This window comes from Sesamum indicum, linkage group LG1 (genome assembly GCF_026168435.1).
Source record: "Sesamum indicum cultivar Baizhima isolate 11 linkage group LG1, ASM2616843v1, whole genome shotgun sequence".
Taxonomy (NCBI): Eukaryota; Viridiplantae; Streptophyta; class Magnoliopsida; order Lamiales; family Pedaliaceae; genus Sesamum; species Sesamum indicum.
Window position 1 is genome coordinate 17,273,054 of NC_142657.1, and position 19,674 is coordinate 17,292,727.

General features: G+C 36.1%; 6 protein-coding genes across 6 annotated transcripts; 4 read left to right on the plus strand and 2 right to left on the minus strand.

The window, feature by feature from the left end:
- The first annotated feature begins 201 nt into the window (after positions 1-201).
- On the plus strand, positions 202-9,594 carry LOC105165507 (succinate dehydrogenase assembly factor 2, mitochondrial). The gene is made up of 5 exons (XM_011084541.3): positions 202-484; positions 580-684; positions 812-938; positions 1,627-1,695; positions 9,262-9,594. Exons 1-5 carry the CDS (start codon positions 399-401, stop codon positions 9,406-9,408), a joined length of 534 nt encoding a protein of 177 aa, XP_011082843.1. The 5' UTR covers positions 202-398; the 3' UTR covers positions 9,409-9,594.
- Positions 2,253-5,472, minus strand: LOC148789499 (uncharacterized). The gene is made up of 3 exons (XM_088879059.1): positions 5,346-5,472; positions 3,963-5,129; positions 2,253-3,883 (listed from the first exon to the last, which is right to left on the minus strand). The coding sequence occupies exons 1-3, from the start codon at positions 5,470-5,472 to the stop codon at positions 2,253-2,255; spliced, it is 2,925 nt and encodes a 974-aa protein (XP_088735185.1).
- LOC148789500 (serine/threonine-protein phosphatase 7 long form homolog) lies at positions 6,235-8,860 on the plus strand. Its single transcript, XM_088878522.1, has 4 exons — positions 6,235-7,219; positions 7,311-7,517; positions 7,599-8,042; positions 8,126-8,860. Exons 1-4 carry the CDS (start codon positions 6,455-6,457, stop codon positions 8,744-8,746), a joined length of 2,037 nt encoding a protein of 678 aa, XP_088734648.1. The 5' UTR covers positions 6,235-6,454; the 3' UTR covers positions 8,747-8,860.
- A 62-nt stretch (positions 9,595-9,656) lies between the features above and the next one.
- On the plus strand, positions 9,657-10,852 carry LOC105165522 (uncharacterized protein At4g14100). Its single transcript, XM_011084571.3, has 2 exons — positions 9,657-10,288; positions 10,541-10,852. Exons 1-2 carry the CDS (start codon positions 9,811-9,813, stop codon positions 10,714-10,716), a joined length of 654 nt encoding a protein of 217 aa, XP_011082873.1. The 5' UTR covers positions 9,657-9,810; the 3' UTR covers positions 10,717-10,852.
- Positions 10,853-10,970: 118 nt separating this feature from the next.
- On the minus strand, positions 10,971-14,633 carry LOC105165533 (putative beta-1,4-xylosyltransferase IRX10L). Its single transcript, XM_011084582.3, has 4 exons — positions 14,096-14,633; positions 12,446-12,834; positions 12,079-12,320; positions 10,971-11,805 (listed from the first exon to the last, which is right to left on the minus strand). Exons 1-4 carry the CDS (start codon positions 14,199-14,201, stop codon positions 11,292-11,294), a joined length of 1,251 nt encoding a protein of 416 aa, XP_011082884.1. The 5' UTR covers positions 14,202-14,633; the 3' UTR covers positions 10,971-11,291.
- Positions 14,634-17,855: 3,222 nt separating this feature from the next.
- LOC105165557 (uncharacterized) lies at positions 17,856-19,671 on the plus strand. The gene is made up of 6 exons (XM_011084614.3): positions 17,856-18,140; positions 18,449-18,707; positions 18,787-18,823; positions 18,969-19,074; positions 19,168-19,278; positions 19,360-19,671. The coding sequence occupies exons 1-6, from the start codon at positions 17,946-17,948 to the stop codon at positions 19,474-19,476; spliced, it is 825 nt and encodes a 274-aa protein (XP_011082916.1). The 5' UTR covers positions 17,856-17,945; the 3' UTR covers positions 19,477-19,671.
- Positions 19,672-19,674: the final 3 nt, after the last annotated feature.

A 19,674-nucleotide genomic window follows, 5' to 3' on the forward strand; every position in this document is an offset into this window, starting at 1 on the left:
TCAAAAAATTACACACTCTCTCTATATGTTATTAGCATTACACAATCTCTTATTTTTTAACTGTGAGAAGTAATTTTTATAATTATACAAAGATAAAAATTATTCCATACTCCATAGATCAAAGTATGCATGTAATTATCGCTTCCTTTAATAATGACAATGCGACATGACATGACATTCTTAAATAGTCATGACCTCACACTCATAACCCATCTTAATTGTAGTAATCTCACTTTTGATTGGCCTTATGTCTGATTTATACTGCAGCCTACCGCAGGCTATTACCGCAAGTGATTCCGATTGCAAAGAACACCTCGCCACCACCTTCGCCGCCTATTCAGCCCATCGACAACCATTTGAGCGAAACTACACTTCCTTCCTAGTTCAAACGTAACAAAATGGCGAGTTTCAGGAGAGCCCTCTTCTCCACCGTCCCTCGTATTCTCAGCTCCAGTCGGACCTCCGCCGTCGCCGCTCTTCACAGGTCAATTTTCAGCTCCGTCCGCGAGCTGTTTGTGAAATTTGATGATGATTCCTTTTTAGAAGAAATTCTGATAATGATTTGATGGGGTTATATAGGCCGGTATTGGGTTCTTTCTGGCGTTTCTATTCTTCGAATGAGAGCAACCAGTCCGTTGATATCGACCTCTCCAATGAGGAAAGCAAGAGGCGCTTGTTTAACAGGTTCTTGATTTAGCAACCTGTAATTAGGCGTTATTTATTTGGAAATGTCTTCTTTTTCTTCTAATCATTTCTGTTTTTATCTAATTTGTTTCTCTTGTGTGATTTATTTGGTGTGGGAAATTTTTAGGTTGTTGTATAGGAGTAAGCAAAGGGGTTTCCTGGAGCTGGACTTGATTTTGGGGAAATGGGTGGAGGATCACATTCATTCTATGGATGAAAGCGGAATTAGATCCCTTGTTCATGTCCTTGACCTGGTAAATTTACTTTTGATTATCTCCAAATCTTGATTATTGCTGCTTTTCTTGCCCCAGATGTTCCAAGAATTCTGTACTTTCTGCTACAAAATGCACCAACAAAATGAGAATATTTTTCTTAATTACAGAAACTGGACTCTTGTTTAGGATTTTTTTCCTGGAAAATGATACTTCTTACGAGTTAACATCCAGGGAAATAGTTGTCTGGACATGGTTTCTTGCTGGCAGCTAGCTGTCTTTCTATCATGAACTTTTCTAACATGGATGATTGCTCTGGGGCTAATGTCAACAATGCGCAATTGCAAATAGCTTTTTCCTGTGAAAACTTGGTGGGTTGATACAACTTGAAGCTGTTTGGGTAAAACATTATGTGATTTAGATGCCAGCGGCTTGTTCCTGATCACCTATAAATCTCAGTTCCTATAAGCAAGATTCATACTATGTTTGTGGAGATGTTTGGTAATGGAAGATTCATACTATGTTTGTGGAGATGTTTGGTAATGAAGATTCATACTATGTTTATAGATCGTTCATAATGAAGCTTAACATGGTTTTCATATTGCTTTGATCTCTCATAAAAAGGAAAGAATTTGCAATATCATTGATGTTTGTATCATCTTGTCAAAGCTTCTTGAATCGGCTTAATATACTTTTCTCTTTAAGCCCCTTCCCTCTTATCAACTGCCAGGAAAATCCAGACCTATGGAAATGGCTGACCTGTCAGGGTCAACCCCCGGAGGCTGTGAAGAAAAATCTGGTAAGACAAGAATCTAGAAGACTGCTTCTTGGTTTATGGTTGCCGAGTTAATTATTTTTTAATTATAAAAAAAAAAAAAATTATTTTTTCATAATTTTTTTTAAATATATAACAAAAACATGACGAGTCGCGATTTGAAATCGCGACTCGTCATTAAATTAATGCCGAAAAATCAAAAATTTCCCAAGTCGGGAAACAAAATCCCGACTTCAAGTCGGGATTTTGAATCTCGACTTGAAGTCGGGATCCTGAATCCCGACTTCAAGTCGGGATCCTGAATCCCGACTTGAAGTCGGGATTTTGTTTCCCGACTTGACAATTTTGCTTTTTTTTTTTTTTTTTTTTCGTTTAAATTATTATTATATAATTTAATTTATATATAATTAATTTTAACAATATACTAAAATCCAAAATTAATAAAATTAACATTGCATTAACATAAAAAATTACAATTAAGGGTACAAATGTAATGGTTATTTATTTTGTATAATTGTAAAAAATTACATTAAATACAAAAAATATTTTGTACAATTGTGAAAAAATCAAAAAATATACAATTAATCCTGGCTACCCGGTACTGGCACATCCGATTGTGTTGAAGAATTTCTTTGTTGTGCTTGTTGTCGTGCACGCCTTTGCGCCCAATCCATCTCGTTGTGAATACGTGTTGTTTGATTTCGACCAGGGCGCGAAGAGATGCGAATAGTAGGATCGTGGACCAACTCAAATCCCGGTACATCCCAATAATCTTCGGAATGTACAGGTTCAAATGACTTAGAATATGTATTCTTATAAGTCATTATATCGTAATAATCCTTCACCATTGATGCAGCATTAATCATGAATGCAGCGCATACCTTTTGAGCGTGACTGCAAGGTATACCAAATTGACTCCATTTGCCGCAAGAACATTCTCGGTTCGCAATTTTGACAACATGGGTGTTGACTCCATGTCCATCGTGACGTCTTGTAACAACCGAGGCGGACTGTTGGAACTGATGGAATTTGGTGACGGTATGTTCAACAGAATTTTGATGCCAACGTGTGAACATCTTATATGCAAAATCCGTCCACAGTTGGTTGTTGGTCAACATTACAGTACTTCTTGCTAACCTCTCACGGAAATAATGGACACTTCGCTGAAACGTCATCTCAGCAATTGCTGTCAACGGTAGGCGGCGAGCCCCTTTCAATACTCCATTTATGCATTCCGACATATTTGTCGTCAGAATTCCGCATCGCCATCCACCGTCATGTGATGCTGTCCATTTTTCCTTGTCGATCCTATCTAACCACTGAAACGCCTCGAGGGACTGTTTCTTTATCTCCTCCATAGTGCGATTGAATTTTCTGATCTGATATTCAGAGCCAGCTCTCCAACAAAGATCCTTCAACACGACATTTTTGTATTTACTGTTGAAATTGGAACACACGTGCCGCAAGCAATATCGGTGCACGCCGTTAGGTGGCACGAAATCCGGACATTCACGTACAGCTCTTGTGATACCAGCATGGCGGTCAGAAATAAGGCAGATACCCCGTCGCCCTCGTATAATGTGTCTGCTCAATTGTCTAAGAAACCACTTCCAAGATAAAAGTGATTCTTCATCGACAACAGCAAAAGCAAGAGGAAGTACCTGTTGATTTCCATCCATGGCAGCAGCAATCAACATCTTGTGCTTGTACTTTGTGTATAGATGGGTCCCATCTACACTGATAAGGTTGCGACAGTGTTGGAACCCTTCAATGCACGGCTTGAACGCCCAGAATACGTACCCTATCACATATGCACCGGTTGATGTGTCGCGGGCTTTATGTTGCCATTCAACAATCGTTCCTGGATTATATTTTTGGAGAGCTCCCAAGTATTTGGGTAGCTTTTGAACGGAGCTCTCCCATGTGCCATAAACCATCTCACGTGCCATTTTCAAACTGTACCATGCCTTTTGATATGCTATATCGTATCCGGTATGGTCTTTCACAGTCTGGATGACATGCTTGATTCCGTACGACGGGTTGCATTTTACATGTCCTAACAATAAAGAAGCAACATATACTCTATCTAAATTACCGTGTTCGAGGGACATTTGATTCAATATACATGTATGGTCCCCTCCGTATTTTGTTATTGACCACCTTCCCATTTTTGGTTTGTAAATGCCTCGCAGCTCCCATCTACACCGCATAGCTGCAAAAAATAAAGACGAATCAGTTGAATAATTTTGTATGTTTAGACATATACGACAAAAAAATATATATATTTATACCTTCGGTGGTATGCCTACACAATACTTTCCACTTGGTCTTTGAACTCTCAGGTACCCAATACTCGCGTCGGGCATGTCGTATTGAGTGATCTTTCACCGCCTCGATTAAAGCTTCTTTATTTTTGAAAAGCATTCCCACATCAAGTCTGCCTTCGTTTTTGTCATAAAATTTTGCATACCTTAAGTTCGGTACATCAATGGAATCCACTGGTACCTCCGGGAATGTTTGTTCAAAAAATGGTATGGAGCGGTAAAATGTTTCCTGAGAAGTTCGTTGTGCCGTAACCGGCTGAGAGGATGTTGACGTACCTTGTGCAACATTTTCGGCGACAACATTTATGTCAACATCTTCGTTTCCATCCTCAGGTGGAATTGGATAATCCACTTCATCCGGTTCGGAAGCTGCATCTGATTCATTAGCCAGGCTGTCCGCAATAGGGTCTTCTGGCTCGGCAATGTGTTGTGCAGAAGTTGGTATAAAATGGGAGGTGGATGGAGTATGTGAGTGGGTGGGCTCTGTGTAATTAAGTTCAATATTATCGAGCCCTTGTGTGACAGACACCACATTCGGAGTATAACAATCTGTATCATAATGTGATGTGCCTGCACCAAAATCGGGGTTAGAAGTACCTGCATCGAAATTAGAGTTATAGGTACCAGTGAAATTTTCGTAGTTGGAGGAAGACGGAAATCCTTGATTGGATAACATCGCCATGTATTCCCCCCATTGTTGACTCATTTGTGAGTTGTCATCCACCAACTGCCGGGAATCGAAAGCTCCCCAACCTCGGCCAATTTGTGGAGAATCATCGTGCTGGATTTCCACCGTTTCGACGAAAATTTCCATTAGTGGAAATCCAGCTGTAGGATCAGTAAAGAATGACAATGTATCGTCATCCTTTATTGGTATCAGTGTTTCCTTAATTCGCCCTAGGTATTGGCACGAATGTTTTGCAGAAATATTCAACGAAAATCGGGAGCTATCAACACCAATTTTTTTGTAGATTTTTGATAAAAATTGATCATAACTGGATGAACGGGGGATCCTCATTGCTGCAATGGGCGTCTGATCATATGTAACAGACCATCCATCGCTCGATAATTCACCACCAAAATACAGAAAAATCTCAATGCGAGAAGATGAAGAAGCCATTTTGTTGCAAGTTTCTACGTAAAAATGAGGAACAAGATATTAATATGATGTAAGAAAAATCTCAAAGGCTGGTATGCAAATGACGAAAACAAGGATGGACGCATATATATAGGCGAGTAGTGCTGCGTTTATTGAGTTGGTCGCGACCATTATGGAGGGCAAAGGCTGGTACGTACCTGCCTGATTGAAAGGCTGGTACGTACCTGCCTGATTGAAAGGCTGGTACGTACCTGCCTGATTGAAAGGCTGGCACGTACCAGCCTTATTCAAAGGCTGGTACGTACCAGCCTTTGAATAAGGCTGGTAGCTATCAGCCTTATTCAAAGGCTGGTACCTACCAGCCTTTGAATAGGCCATGTATATATGTACATATATAAGTACATATTATATAATTATATTATATATAAATATTATATATATAAATATATATTATACAAATAAATATATATATAATATATAATATATAAAAAATATATATATATATAATATAAATATAATATTATATATATAATATATATATATAATATATATATATATATGTTATATATATTATATATATATATATTATATATATAATATATATATAATATATATATATATATATGTTATATATAATATATATATATTATATATATAATATATATAATATATATATTATATATATATATTATAATATAATATTATATATATTATAATATAATATTATATATATTATAATATATAATATATATATATTATATATATATTATATATATAATATATATAATATATATATATAATATATATAACATATATATATATATATATTATATATATATATATAATATATATATATATACATTAAAGGGGGCTGGCCCGCGCGGGCCAGCCCCCTTTAATGGAGGGCTGGCGCTGCCAGCCCTCCAATAATGGAGGGCTGGCGCTGCCAGCCCTCATTAATGAGGGCTGGCCCGCGCGGCCAGCCCTCTTTAATGAGGGCTGGCAGCGGCCAGCCCTCCATTATTGGCTGGCAGCGCCAGCCTTTGACCAAGGCTGGCGCTGCCAGCCTTTGATTAAGGCTGGCCGCTGGCCAGCCTTAATCAAAGGCTGACCGCGGCCAGCCTTAAAATCAAGGCTGGCGCTGCCAGCCATTGATTAAGGCTGGCCGCGGCCAGCCTTTTAATTTTTTTATAATTTTTTTTTTTTAAAAAATTACCATCCCCCACCCTCATCCACCATTATAAATTGGACGGATGAAGGTGGGTGGAAATTCACTTCATCCACCAGCAAAAGTTTTCAAATTTTCACCCACCTTCATCTCGTGCCGTGAGTTTGTATTCAATTTTTTTTTTCCACACAAATGGATAGACGATCAGTCTACGGTCCTCGTGATAGTACTGTATTATCACAACAAGCCCAACATAGGTCTGACGATATTCCAGATGGTGACCTAGACGCCGTACTCATTTCACGGCGTGCGGATGGTACCTTTTGGAGCTACTTTAACCAAAATAATATGTCCGAGCGTGTACAAGAAATCCTACACCAAATAGGATTTTATGGAGTTTATAGATGCGGACGACTTCAGTTAAATCAACACCTCATCACTGCATTAGTGGAGAGGTGGCGATCGGAGACGCACACTTTCCATTTTCGTGTAGGGGAAGCCACAATTACCCTACAAGATGTACAAATAATTTGGGCACTCCCAATAGACGGCGAGCCGGTGACTGGAATTGATTTCGACCGCACAACACAACAATGGCAAGAATATTGCCTGACTTACATAGGCTTTAGCCCGGATGCAAATGTGTTGAAGGGCTCGAGATTACAGACATCGGCAATTACATCTCATTTGTCGGCGGTCGAAATTACATATAATACTCCCCAGGCTGTCGTCGTCCAGTACGCACGTGCCGTTGCATTACTTTTATTTGGGGGATTGATGTGCCCAGATTCCTCAGGTAACTATGTCTCATTACTATATCTTTCAAAATTAGAAGATATAGAAACCGCGAGGAACTACAGTTGGGGGAGTGCTGTGCTGGCATTTTTATATCGCGAATTGTGCAATGCCAGCACAAAAGGCAAAGCGGCAATTGGTGGAGCGCTGCAATTGCTACAGGTAAAATTTACTTAAAAAGTCTTACACATTTTTATTTTTTTTTTTTGCTATTGATATTCATTAATAACACATATTTGTATTGTTCGTGTAGATTTGGGCGTGGTCACGGATTACGCCCCTTTGTCCTGGACTTGGTGCCCAACGACTATTTATGGGCCAAGTGCAAATGGACAATAATCGCTGGCTCCCAGCAGCACCATATGGTGCTACTTGGAATTGTCAGCACACTTTCACCACTACAGTTCGGGGAACTGTACGAGTAATACGAGAAATTTTGGATGAGATGCAGGCGGATCAGGTAACTAAATTTTAATATTATTCGTATATTTATACCGTTTCCTTAAATTCATGTTAATTTACATCTTTGTTTTTATTACAGTTCATATGGCAGCCGTATGACATGGACTCGGATGTCATTATGGCTTACGCCGATGAATTGAACCCCCAGTTGTGGAGGTCATCTGTTCCGTTAATATTCTACGCAATAGTTGAAATGCATCGTCCCGAACGAGTTGTTCGCCAATTCGGGATGAGGCAGAATGTACCAGAATCGACGGATACCCGTGATATGAGCCTCCATCAGATTTCCCGTAAAAATCACGCGGGCGCAGATTGGTCTCTGCAACACATACAATACATCAATAGATGGCAAAGACGATATGACACGGTTGTACATAGGCCACTCATTTCTAATAGAAGGGAAACAGAACGAGGTTATTGGGAGTGGTACTACAACATAACAAGAAATTTCGTGTCGTCATCTACTGATAGACGTGTGGAAAGCGGGTACCAACCTGGAGAAGCACCTATGTTGCAAGTTGTGGTACGTTATTATATACTATTACATGTTTTATTTTATTTATATTTTTAACAACACAAGGCTAATTATTTTTCTACACTTTTCAGGCAAATGAGGTGAATGCCCTTGAAACTTTATGTCGATCTAGACCACCAAATATCGAAGGATATAGTCAATTGGTGGATAGATTTGAACATGGGTTACATATTATCAGGGAGGCTATAACCCAACAGCCACAACAAATTGCTTCTCCATCCGATGATGCTCCCACAACATCCCACAGGCAAAGAAGAAGTCCGAGCCGAATGTCAACTGGTTCAGTTGAACGTCGTGATTTTGGGGTGGATATAGCTGGTCCTTCTACAGTATATCCACCTCAAGATTATTACGTACCTCAACCGCCTCAAGATTATTATATGCCTCAACCATCTCAAGGTGATTGGTTTCAATCTACTCCATATATGTCAAATCAAACACAAGATTTTTCTCTTGACCTTGGTCTTGGTTTTAATCAACCATATACACAAGGATATAATATTTCACCAGTTCCATTTCCATCATTTGGTGCATATCGTGACAATGTGGAGTCAAGTTCTGAAACATCAAGTCGGTTTGTTGGGGAAGAAAATGAGGCGCAAAATGAGCCAGTTCAAAATGTGGGCGAGGAAATTAGAAGACCACGACGTCAACGCCACAGACGACATTGTGGAACGGGTGGACATTTTTGATATTTGTAATTGTATAATTTAATGTAATTTTTTACAATTATAAAAAATAAATAACCATTACATTTGTACCCTTAATTGTAATTTTTTATGTTAATGCAATGTTAATTTTATTAATTTTGGATTTTAGTATATTGTTAAAATTAATTATATATAAATTAAATTATATAATAATAATTTAAACGAAAAAAAAAAAAAAAAAAGCAAAATTGTCAAGTCGGGAAACAAAATCCCGACTTCAAGTCGGGATTCAGGATCCCGACTTGAAGTCGGGATTCAGGATCCCGACTCCAAGTCGGGATTCAAAATCCCGACTTGAAGTCGGGATTTTGTTTCCCGACTTGGGAAATTTTTGATTTTTCCGCATTAATTTAATGACGAGTCGCGATTTCAAATCGCGACTCGTCATGTTTTTGTTATATATTTAAAAAAAATTATGAAAAAATAATTTTTTTTTTTTTTTATAATTAAAAAATAATTAACTCTATGGTTGCCTCTGAAACTCCGATTTTTGTCAGGTTTTCATGGCATTGCGGGCAAAGGTCGTTAGCAATCTGGACAACCATGCTGCTCCTGAAACTAGAGCAACTCCTGGGCAGCCATGGGTTAGAGGTTGGGATGACTTCAAAAAGGGTCGAGACGGTCCAATCACTGGGAACCAGTAGTCTTTTTGATAGTAACATGTTCATTTGTAGCATGTACAAATTATATTATTAGAAATATTGTCAAGATCAGTATACTGTGGGCTTTTGTGCATGCAAATAATGTTGCCAATGGCAAAAAATATCAGTAAACGAGTGTGCTCTTTGATTTTTCAATAAATGAGAATCAAGATGGTATTTTTCAATAAAGGGTAGTATTTTTCATACCACCTTTTCCCCCTTTTTGGGCCCTTATCTCTCCCTCTTTTCGTAGTCCAAATCTATCCAGAAACCTGTCAGCATTTTGTCCGACAAACTTGGCCACTCCTCATCGGTCTGAGAAATCCTCGTCCATCCAAAAACAAGAAAACCCATCACGCCCAAAGCACAGAGGAAAACATTTTCCTCCCCAAGAACAGGATAAAGATGAAGGAAAACATTTCCCTTCCCCCAAAACCCACTTCTATTTCCTTTTCCCTTTCACTTCTCTTCCTCCCTTTACTCGCAGCCGCAACCGACCCGGTGCCTACCCCATGGCCGCTCCAATTCCACTCAATTCTCTTAATGAACAACACCAAAGGGCTCCTCCAAGTAGTGGACCTCTGGTACGACTGGCCCAACGGCAGAAACTTCAACATTATCCAACACCAACTGGGCAAAAAGCTCTATGATTTGGAGTGGGATAACGGGACTTCCTATTATTACACATTGGACGCCAATAAGGAGTGCAAGATCAGGCATTTTCCAGTGGGAATTCTGAGGCCGAATTGGCTTGACGGGGCAAAATACCTTGGCCAGGTTTATAGGGATGGGTTTCTCTGCAATGTGTGGGAGAAGGTTGATTTCATTTGGTATTATGAGGATGTTGCTACTAAGAGGCCTGTTTCCTGGGCTTTCTTTTCAGGTACCTCAACTTTTAGCATTTCAATTCAAAGGCTTTATATTACTTGATTTATTGTATTTGGTAATCTTCTCTTACCAGCATTAAAGGATGGTTTCATGTTCTTCAAACCTGTGTAAAACGCATTGGATCTGAGTATCATGGAATGATGGTTTCATGACAGTCGACTTTTGAGATTCTTAGCTCTTTCTCTTTTATGGATTGCCGGTGCTTTTATCCTCAACTTATTATCAATTGGAACTGTGTGAATTGCAGGGATGATTGGACATGTGATGACCTTTGAGGTTGGGCAAGTTCTTGATGACCCCAACTGGCAAGCCCCTGTGTACTGTTTTGAGGGAGCTAAGCAGGAACACAAGGCTGTGCTTGAATTACCATTTGAGTACAGGGGTTTGGTGAGAGAGTTCCTCAGTATTCCTATGGTCATTTGATTGTCTTTGGTTTATACTCTGGGTGCTTTACTTATTTCTGTAGCTAGAGGGCTCTGATGCTTCTCTTCATCTTGTTATCTGTTGATGTTCAACTTGAATATATTCCCACAGGGCAATAAATTTTGCTCGAGTGTCATGGAGAATGCCCCAAAATAATTTATTAAGATTTATTTAAGCAAATTATCTTCATTCTGAAATATTAAAAAGAGTACTAATAATTTCCCCATCCTGGACATTGATCTTGGCTAAAGGAGTACAACGCAAACTGAACTCGCATTCCCAGAAAAAAAAAAAAAAAAAACTAAGTTCCAGCTACATACACATGCTGAATTCAGCATTGAAAGATGAAGTAACATTTTGTTCTTGCTACAAAAATCAAGTGGCACAGTAACTCGACCATGAAAGACTCATAACTGTTTCCAGATCAATCACAATCTCTATTGTCTAACTACAACCAGAGGCTAGAGCTGCAAAAGGGTTCTCAGTTTTCATATTTCAAATGTACACTTTGTAGAATGATAGATACTTTCAGAACAAGCATGGGTCTGATACAGGTGAGCTCGACCCTTTTCGGCTTACCAGGGTTTTAGGTCACCCACCGGACCAGCAGTCCAGTTCAAGGCCTTCTCACCCGGTTTCAAGTAAACACTCGCATCGTGGGGCAACTTACGAGCAAGTCCATTCAAGATTTGATGGAAAGCATCCCCAGGCTGAGCAGGTTGTGGAAATAACATGGCCTGCTTCATCGACGGGTTGGCGAGTAATCTTTGCTTTCTTAGTATTTCTTCTATTGGAATTGAGGTGAGAATTGTATCCAGCTTTGGAACATCTTTTTCTGCTACAAAAACACCAATTTCTTCCCATGGAATAGCATCGGCAAATGGTAAGACGATGTCATCGGCTATAATAACAGGAATACAACCGAAGATGACGGCTTCAACTAGTCTGGGACTCCATGGAGCCCATCCAAGTGGACACAAGCAAAAAACAGCTCTCTGCATGTCTTCATAGTAGGTCGTTGGGTGCTCGGTTGAGATATCAAAGAGAGGGTTATCCTTAAAGTTCTCCCACACTGATGCCCGTGCACCTCTGTAAAATTTGACATTGATGTTAGAGTTTGTAGTGAAAATCAACTACATTTTCACGGGGGCAATTTTTCGTTTGTTTTCCCCCTTGGAAAGAATGGACCTAACTCCCCATAAAATACATATACTTTATTTGGGTTATTCAGACAAAAAAAAAAAAAAAAGTAGCCATGAGCTTCAGAGAAGAAGTTGAAGCAAATAATTTATGTTGAGAAAAGAATAGCTTTGTTTCAGTCGACAGCGTAAACATCCACAAGATTAGGTCAACAAGACATACCTCGCGTAATAACCACCTTCAGGGTCATTTCCGACATCATAAAACAAACCTCGGAAGTAAACGAAGATGGACCGAGGAGTGCTAGGAGGAATCAAATGGGCCTGCATTTTCTGTGGAGGCGCATATGGAGGAATTGTAATTGAACCATCCTTTAAGCAAACGTGATTTCGCTGTCCAAACGTTTGAACCAAAGTAGCACGCTGGAGTAATGGAAGAATTCCTCTCTCAATAGCTTTCTCTTCCTGCAATAAGTACGTTACATTCAGTTAAACTTCACGTCAGCCAACATTAACCTTATCAATCAATGTTCAGCGTTAAGGAATGGATACAAACTTTGAAAGTCCATTCGGAAGATGAGACTTCTTACTTGATAGTGAAAGCATGCGCCAAAATCATGAGGCACGATGAAGAAGTGATCAGCCCCTTCAGTTCTATTCCAGTAAGGCCAGTTGGAAGAGATTAGTTGTATAGCGCTCCTCATCATACGTGGTGATTTGAATGGCAACGGGAGGCCATTCGGCGTTAGGTCACAAGTAGTATAGACGGGTGTGTAAAACCAATCGGCTTCTTCAGGATTAAGAGTACGAACAGCGCTCGATAAAAGGAAGCGGTGCATGTAAATCTCTGCTGCAAACATATGGGTGAGGCATCTTGGGTCCTTCTGTAAAATTTTTTTGTTGTACTTGCTAGGAAGTTCATAAACGAAAACTTTTAACCTTCCAACAGGATCATCTTCCAAGACATCACCAGCACTACCTGAAATTTGAAGTGCAATTAAAATATATAAGCAGGATTTGTAACTTTAAGAAAATTTTCTCAAAACAAGTGAAAAATGATAACTCATTAAGTTCTAGAAGTTTTGAGAATAGTAACCTTAACTATCATGCCATATACAGATTTTGCACTTACCCGCACTTATCAAACCACCTTCCCGTATTAAAAAATGGCATTCCAAGTCTAATGATGCATTCAGAACCAAAACTCCTCACAGATTTTAGATTTTGAATATTTTGGTTGACAAGCCCATTTGACTACATCGCACGATTTGAGTGGCCATCTTTGGGTTCGGTATTCAAAGAGATACCAGTTAACTTAGCACCTCAATCCACAGAATACATCAATAATGTAGCTTCATTTAGGCTAATGAAGGCAAGTATCCTCAGACCTTTATGCATCAATTTTGGGAAGTTAAACTTCAAAATAAGAAGAATGGTAACTGGTAAGACAGATGATATAGTTTGTCCAACCAACAAACCAGCTGGTTCCACTTTCTATATCGCGCCACCTTGTGACATGTGATTAATTTGGCCCTAAATTGTTCAATTTAAGTAGAGAAGTAAAACTCTGGTTTTGCAATAAAATGAGGAAAACATATCTTCCACTCAATGAGTTGCCCTAGTAGGATACTAAATCTCACATTAAGATTCATGTTTCCAGGGAGTGGAGGAACAATCTCGTGATCGTCTATAGTACTCCTAAACCAGCAACCTAAGCTAGAAAGTTTTCAAATCTCAGAAATAAACAGTATAAATCAACCATTTTTACTCAGAAAACAATTGTACAATTCTAGAAATTGCTACAGCTAAATCGGCAGTTGAAATTAAACCAGCTGCCAACCAACACAGCAGGCTAAAAGTAATTGTAGTTGACAGCAAACTGAGGAAAACATTTTCCTTTTCTTTCCTAGCCAAGAACTACAACACAAACTAAAAGTTGAGAATGTGAAGAATCGTACAAAAGTGTCATTCAAGAGAGAACAACCAATTTTTCACAATAAGTTCATTGTACAACCAACCAAATCTCATAAAAGATAATCTACATCAAAATGAGCCCAACCTGGCATTTCTAAATCAAACCACAGATGTAAATCCAACATCAAAACCAAACCTTCTCAAATCAATTAAATTAATTAAAATGAACCCACAATCAACCGTCAAATTTCCAGCCCAAGTAACTAAGAGAACAGAAATCCAAAATCAAACTGAGCTGAAGAAAAGCAAAAATAAAAGATTCTTACCGGAGATTCTCTCAGTTCGCTGAGTTCTATGGAATTTGAAAGCTTCAATCCTCAAACACAATGCAAGAAACAAAAGCACAGCAAAAACCCATCTCCGATTCCTCATTTCTCCACAGCTCCCAACACCCACTTCTCCACTGAATCCAATTTATCAAGAAAAGCCCAATTCTTTTCCAGAAACAAGTATGGAAACTTATATCTACTTAATAACAATAATGCTAAAATGGGTAGGAGGAGAGGGCACTGATTGTTGGGACGTCGTTGCACAGAGTAGTTGCAAGAAAGACTTTCCTTGCAAACTGGGATTTTGCAAAGAAAATGAAATTTTAATCACTCTCTAAGAACAGAGCAAACATAAACAAAATGAGGGGGTGTGCGTAGGTGTGAGAATAGAAATGAATTGCTTGAAGAAACAGGGAAAGCTCAAGAGCAAGGAGGAGGACAGGATTCGGATACGGATTCGAACAGGAAGGAAGGTGTGGTTTGGTCTTGGTTAGCTGTCAAGCAGCTGTTCTATGAATATTTTTCAGGCAAACTTTTGTGTAATAATATATTTGTTGTTACTTTAATAGTTAAATGGAAACTTATGACCATAAACAGATTAAGTTAATAGTGTTTTATGAAAATGAAGAATTGCAAAAAGGGAAATCAGAATTAGGGCTTTCTGATATGTAATCCAAGTAGGTATTATTCAGGTGGAATTGAAGATTACAAATTAGGGTTTATTCCATTTAGACTTTCCTTAAAAATATGTAAATTACATTTTCTTTTAATTTTTTTTGGAATTATACTTATGCAATCGAAAATTATTTATTTATATTTGACTCACTCCCGTTAGAATTTGAATTTAAAATACTGATTTAAGTAAAAAATACTTTTTTATATTTTCTCAAACTATTAAAACTTTTTCTAACAATATATTTTTTTATATTTTCAAAATTGATCTAAATATTATTACCTCTAAAAAATATTTAGGAGATTGTCCTACATGAATAAATATTGATTTTTTAATTCAAATCAAGTTTAATTGAATCGAATCAATCACATAATAAACTAATACACTTATAATTATCATTGAGCCAAAACGTATCCCTACAAATCTCTGGATCATCTGATTTTTAAATTGTATGCTAATTACATTAAATTTGGTCAGATCGATCTACATTTTCTCAAATATTAAAGACTCCAATAACTTTTAAATTAAATGAACGTTATGCAAAAAGTTGTATCAATAATAACATAAAAATACTAAATTTCAACTTTGACTCAACCGATGTAGAAAATTGATTTTTTTTTTACGAACAAAATAAGTGGAAAAATGAAATAATGGCTTGAAATGTTTTTTTTTTTAATTATTATATCATTTTTTAGTTAAAGACTTTATAAAGTCTAACAATTTTTAGTTAGTTTTCTAAATTTCAAATTTTATTTTTTTTCTTTTTCCCAATTACTTCTAAGAAGAATGGTAGAAGAGATTTAAAATTAAAAAAGAAGAAATATAAAATAAAATAGAAATAGTGAGTTTATTTAAGTAATTAAGCGTCATTATGCGCATAATGAGATAATCTATTTGCTGTTTTAACACATATCACATCATTTTTTAAAAAATTAAAAATAGTTTTAGATAAGTTTATGACCTTTATCCAAAAGATTCATCTTTACTTTTTTTATTTAAATATAAATAAGTGTATAATTATTTATCTTTGTTTACAGTTTTTTTGAGATAAATTAATTAGAATACTTTAATTTATTTTTATATTTATAATACTTTTATTATTAATTATTTTCATACTAAGCTTTACATTATTTATCAGTTACTTATTTTTATATTATAGCATTTGAATTATTATATGTTTTATTAATTACTTTTTGTAAAATCATATTTTTCTTATGATTTGTCGCGGGATACTAAGCGAATGTTTGCAAATGCTTGGAAAAAGTGCTTTTCAGCTTGTGACCTTTTATAAGTATCTTTTAAAGTATTTGTAATATCAGTTTCTACTTCTGAAATGATTAAAAAAAACGATTTTAGACCAAAAGATAAAAGCACCTTTGGGGGTACTTTTTAGCTGCTTTGGCTTTTTTGTAAATAGATTCAACTTTATATTTTACTATTTTACCCTTATTATAATAATTTTAATTAATTTTATTTTTTTAATTTATTTTTTAAAATTGTATATTTAAAAATTGATATAAGAGTTTTTAAATAATTTAAATGTTAACAATAATTAAATTTACACTTTCATATATTTAATATTTTAAATTTTTTTATATTTGATGTATTATATCAAATAATTATATTATTTCGTGCACATATTATTATTTGATTAATTAATAAAATAACTATTCTTTTGAATCATGTAAATTTAATTACTGTGTATGAATAAACAATGATATTACTTAGTGAGAGTATTATTAAATTAAGTGTATTTTTAATATTTTCAAAAATATAAATATGAAATACTAATCGAAATAAAGTGTATGACTTTTTGTGAAAAAATAATTATCAGTTACAAAGAACAAGTGAAATAATAAGGAAAAAAATAATATCTTTTTAACACATAGGGACAACACAATCTTTCATAAATTAAGTATATTTAAGAAGTGATTTTTCTCGATATTATTTAATTTAACTTTTATCTGCTTTTAAATTTTTCTACAAATACTATTCACTTTTTATTCTACTACAACTTTCAATTTTTTCTATAAAAAATCACTTCTCTAAAAATAAATTTTTTTACCAACACTCCCTAACTAGTATATGCAATTGAGTGTGATTGATACAGTTGAGATTATTAGATATTTGGGGAACTAAAATTAGATGTTCGGCCAAACCTAACATGAGTATTGTATTTTCAAATGACATCATGTGAATTCCTTAATTACAACCAAACAAGCCCTAAATGTAGTGGATGTTATGGTAAGCCATGATTCTTCGAAAACTTGTTAATGGATAACGGTATAGATATACTTGAGAAAGAACTGTGCCAATCATATAAAGACCATCTAAGCATTATATATATATATATATATATATATATATTTTGTAGCATGTGAGTCATTATATTATTTAATACGTATATTCAAATTAAAAAATTGATTCAATACAACAACAATTCAAATCAATAAATACGTCGAATAAAATAAAAAATAATTATTATAAAAGTAGACATATACATGTATTCGTAAAACTCGAAATCAGAACCTTTTTATAATTATTTGTATTAGGAATATAATCGATTATAAAATAAAATATAAAAATTGCCCTTAGTTGTTGACACGCATGCATGTTCATTTAAGATATCTTGAGAAAATTAGTTATTTGAATCAACATGAAACTTTTGCTCTAATTTTGATAAATAAATTTAGCCAAACACCAATAATCAAACTTGAAGAAATTTGTTAAGATTGAAAAAATAAGTTGGGAATTTCGTACTTTTTGAATGCTCATAACATCTTATTTTTGGAGGTTTATAAGCCTATTTTCTGAAATACACTTTTCAACATCTTATAAGATGTTTTACAAAATTTATAAATTCACCCAAACACCCTCTAAACAATGGGTATCTGTGCGTGTGTGGTGTGTTTGGTTGATCATAAGAACAGCTTCCAAGAAGTCACTTTCAAAATAAATACTCAAAACCCCAATAAGAAGAAGACTAAGACCAACACCAAGACAAGACCATATTATTAGGTGGTAATAAAGAGTGTGCCTGCCCACATTCATTTCCATCAACCTCTACATCTATTCTTTAAACTAGTCTTGAAATCTCTTAAAGACATAGAGAAAATACAGTTGAAGTTGGCAGCTTCTGCCTGACTACTAGAGCTATAAAACTAGAGAAAGTTCATGCTATTTTTGTTGCTTCAAGATTATAAATCCCAAATGGAGGGAATGATGAGAAAAGAAGAAGAAGAAGAAGAAATCTTTTATTCTCCTGAGAAAATGGAAGAGAGAAATGGGATGCACACCGTTGATGAGAAGGAGAAGAAAAGGCTTGGATATATGAGAGGCATTGTTGAAAATCAAGATCCATCTTGCAAGGTACCTACATACATCCTTCATTGTTTTTATGTTTATGCTAATATAATTCAAAATTTATGGTTTACGATATGATATTATTGATCACTTGCCCGAGAAATTCCAGTTGATGAAATGCTGGTGATTCTTAATTTCAATGCTATCACAATTTTTGATACACGTGTTGTTCACTGCACATAGATGGTTGTGATTCTTGCAGACAGTTTCAGGACTTCCTAAGAGTTATAATACATAGAAGAACTTAAAATGCTATGTGTGTAGCTATGGTTTGAACCTTCAACCGATCTAGTTATGATTGAAATGGTTGGCAGGAAACGGATGATCTGACACTGAGACGGTTCCTTATTGCGCGTGATCTGGATGTTGAGAAAGCTTCAGCCATGTTCATTAAATACTTCAAGTGGAGGCGAACATTCGTTCCAAAGGGTTTCATTTCAACATCGGAGGTCACAAATCAACTAGCACCAAAGAAGGTGTGCATCCAAGGAACAGATAAGAGAGGATGTCCCGTCTCAGTTTTGTTTGGCGCTAGACATTTTCCCTGCAAAGGTGGCACGGACGAGCTGAAACGTACGTGCTCTTTGCATGAAACGACTTTCTTGAAGTTTTTGATTTGCTCGTTTCATACACGTTCTGCATAATATTTCAGGTTTTATAGTGTTTGTTCTGGACAAACTATGTTCAAGGTACCATCCTCTGTCCCCATGTATGTTTCAAAAACTAATGCATACAGAAGCGCATAACAGTCAAAACTAGTTTTCAACACATGAGCTGCAAAAAAATACTATGCAGTATTTTCAGTACTAAGTTCAGTATTTCTGGACATATCAGGATCCCTGATGGACAGGAAAAGTTGACAATTATTGCAGATCTTCAAGGATATGGCTATTCTAACAGCGACTTGCGTGGATATCTTGCAATCTTTACCATTTTACAGGTTCAAACTTTTGTCAAAATTTGAGAAGCCATCAAAGAAGAAGAATACATAATCCTAATGTAATAATCCACCTCATAAATTATTTCATCACAGGATTACTACCCAGAAAGACTTGGGAAAATGTTAGTTATCCACGTACCTTACATTTTCATGACACTGTGGAAGATTATTTACCCATTCATCGATGAAAATACCAGGAAGAAGGTAAGGATGTTTTCCATTTTCTTGATTTTCTAAATATGTGTTTGTGCTACTGTATGTGATCAATGTTTTGGTCATGCACAGATCATATTTGTGGAAAACAAGAAGTTGCAGGCCACTCTATTGGAAGAGATAGATGAAAGCCAGCTTCCAGAGATTTATGGAGGCAAAATGCAGCTAGTTCCTATTCAAGATGCCTAGCTGATGATCCTGTCTCAAAGTATTAATAAAACCCGAGAATTTAACTTACTGGAATAAGAGATGTAACAATGCAGCTTCCTTTTCCATGTCTGGATACTATGGAAATGGGGTTGGTATCACCTAGATCTTGGGTTAGAAGGGTGAAAGTCGTACTAGTACACATCAATCAAATGTTTGATAATTGTTTCTGTGAAATCG

What these genes read in the sequence shown, in the direction of transcription:
- LOC105165533 (XM_011084582.3), bottom strand. Translation starts at nt 14,201, where the DNA reads ATGAGGAATCGGAGATGGGTTTTTGCTGTGCTTTTGTTTCTTGCATTG. An exon ending in GCGAACTGAGAGAATCTCCG is followed by an intron (nt 12,835 to 14,095) that starts GTAAGAATCTTT and finishes TTCAAATTTCAG; the next exon opens with GTAGTGCTGGTGATGTCTTG. An exon ending in GCGCATGCTTTCACTATCAA is followed by an intron (nt 12,321 to 12,445) that starts GTAAGAAGTCTC and finishes TACTTATTGCAG; the next exon opens with GAAGAGAAAGCTATTGAGAG.
- LOC148789500 (XM_088878522.1), top strand. Translation starts at nt 6,455, where the DNA reads ATGGATAGACGATCAGTCTACGGTCCTCGTGATAGTACTGTATTATCA. An exon ending in ATGAGATGCAGGCGGATCAG is followed by an intron (nt 7,518 to 7,598) that starts GTAACTAAATTT and finishes TTTTTATTACAG; the next exon opens with TTCATATGGCAGCCGTATGA. An exon ending in CACCTATGTTGCAAGTTGTG is followed by an intron (nt 8,043 to 8,125) that starts GTACGTTATTAT and finishes TACACTTTTCAG; the next exon opens with GCAAATGAGGTGAATGCCCT.
- LOC148789499 (XM_088879059.1), bottom strand. Translation starts at nt 5,472, where the DNA reads ATGGCCTATTCAAAGGCTGGTAGGTACCAGCCTTTGAATAAGGCTGAT. An exon ending in CCAGCCTTTCAATCAGGCAG is followed by an intron (nt 5,130 to 5,345) that starts GTACGTACCAGC and finishes ATTTTTACGTAG; the next exon opens with AAACTTGCAACAAAATGGCT. An exon ending in GTGTAGGCATACCACCGAAG is followed by an intron (nt 3,884 to 3,962) that starts GTATAAATATAT and finishes TATTTTTTGCAG; the next exon opens with CTATGCGGTGTAGATGGGAG.
- LOC105165557 (XM_011084614.3), top strand. Translation starts at nt 17,946, where the DNA reads ATGCTATTTTTGTTGCTTCAAGATTATAAATCCCAAATGGAGGGAATG. An exon ending in ATCAAGATCCATCTTGCAAG is followed by an intron (nt 18,141 to 18,448) that starts GTACCTACATAC and finishes AATGGTTGGCAG; the next exon opens with GAAACGGATGATCTGACACT. An exon ending in CAATCTTTACCATTTTACAG is followed by an intron (nt 19,075 to 19,167) that starts GTTCAAACTTTT and finishes ATTTCATCACAG; the next exon opens with GATTACTACCCAGAAAGACT.
- LOC105165507 (XM_011084541.3), top strand. Translation starts at nt 399, where the DNA reads ATGGCGAGTTTCAGGAGAGCCCTCTTCTCCACCGTCCCTCGTATTCTC. An exon ending in GCCGTCGCCGCTCTTCACAG is followed by an intron (nt 485 to 579) that starts GTCAATTTTCAG and finishes GGGGTTATATAG; the next exon opens with GCCGGTATTGGGTTCTTTCT. An exon ending in AGGCTGTGAAGAAAAATCTG is followed by an intron (nt 1,696 to 9,261) that starts GTAAGACAAGAA and finishes GATTTTTGTCAG; the next exon opens with GTTTTCATGGCATTGCGGGC.
- LOC105165522 (XM_011084571.3), top strand. Translation starts at nt 9,811, where the DNA reads ATGAAGGAAAACATTTCCCTTCCCCCAAAACCCACTTCTATTTCCTTT. An exon ending in TTCCTGGGCTTTCTTTTCAG is followed by an intron (nt 10,289 to 10,540) that starts GTACCTCAACTT and finishes TGTGAATTGCAG; the next exon opens with GGATGATTGGACATGTGATG.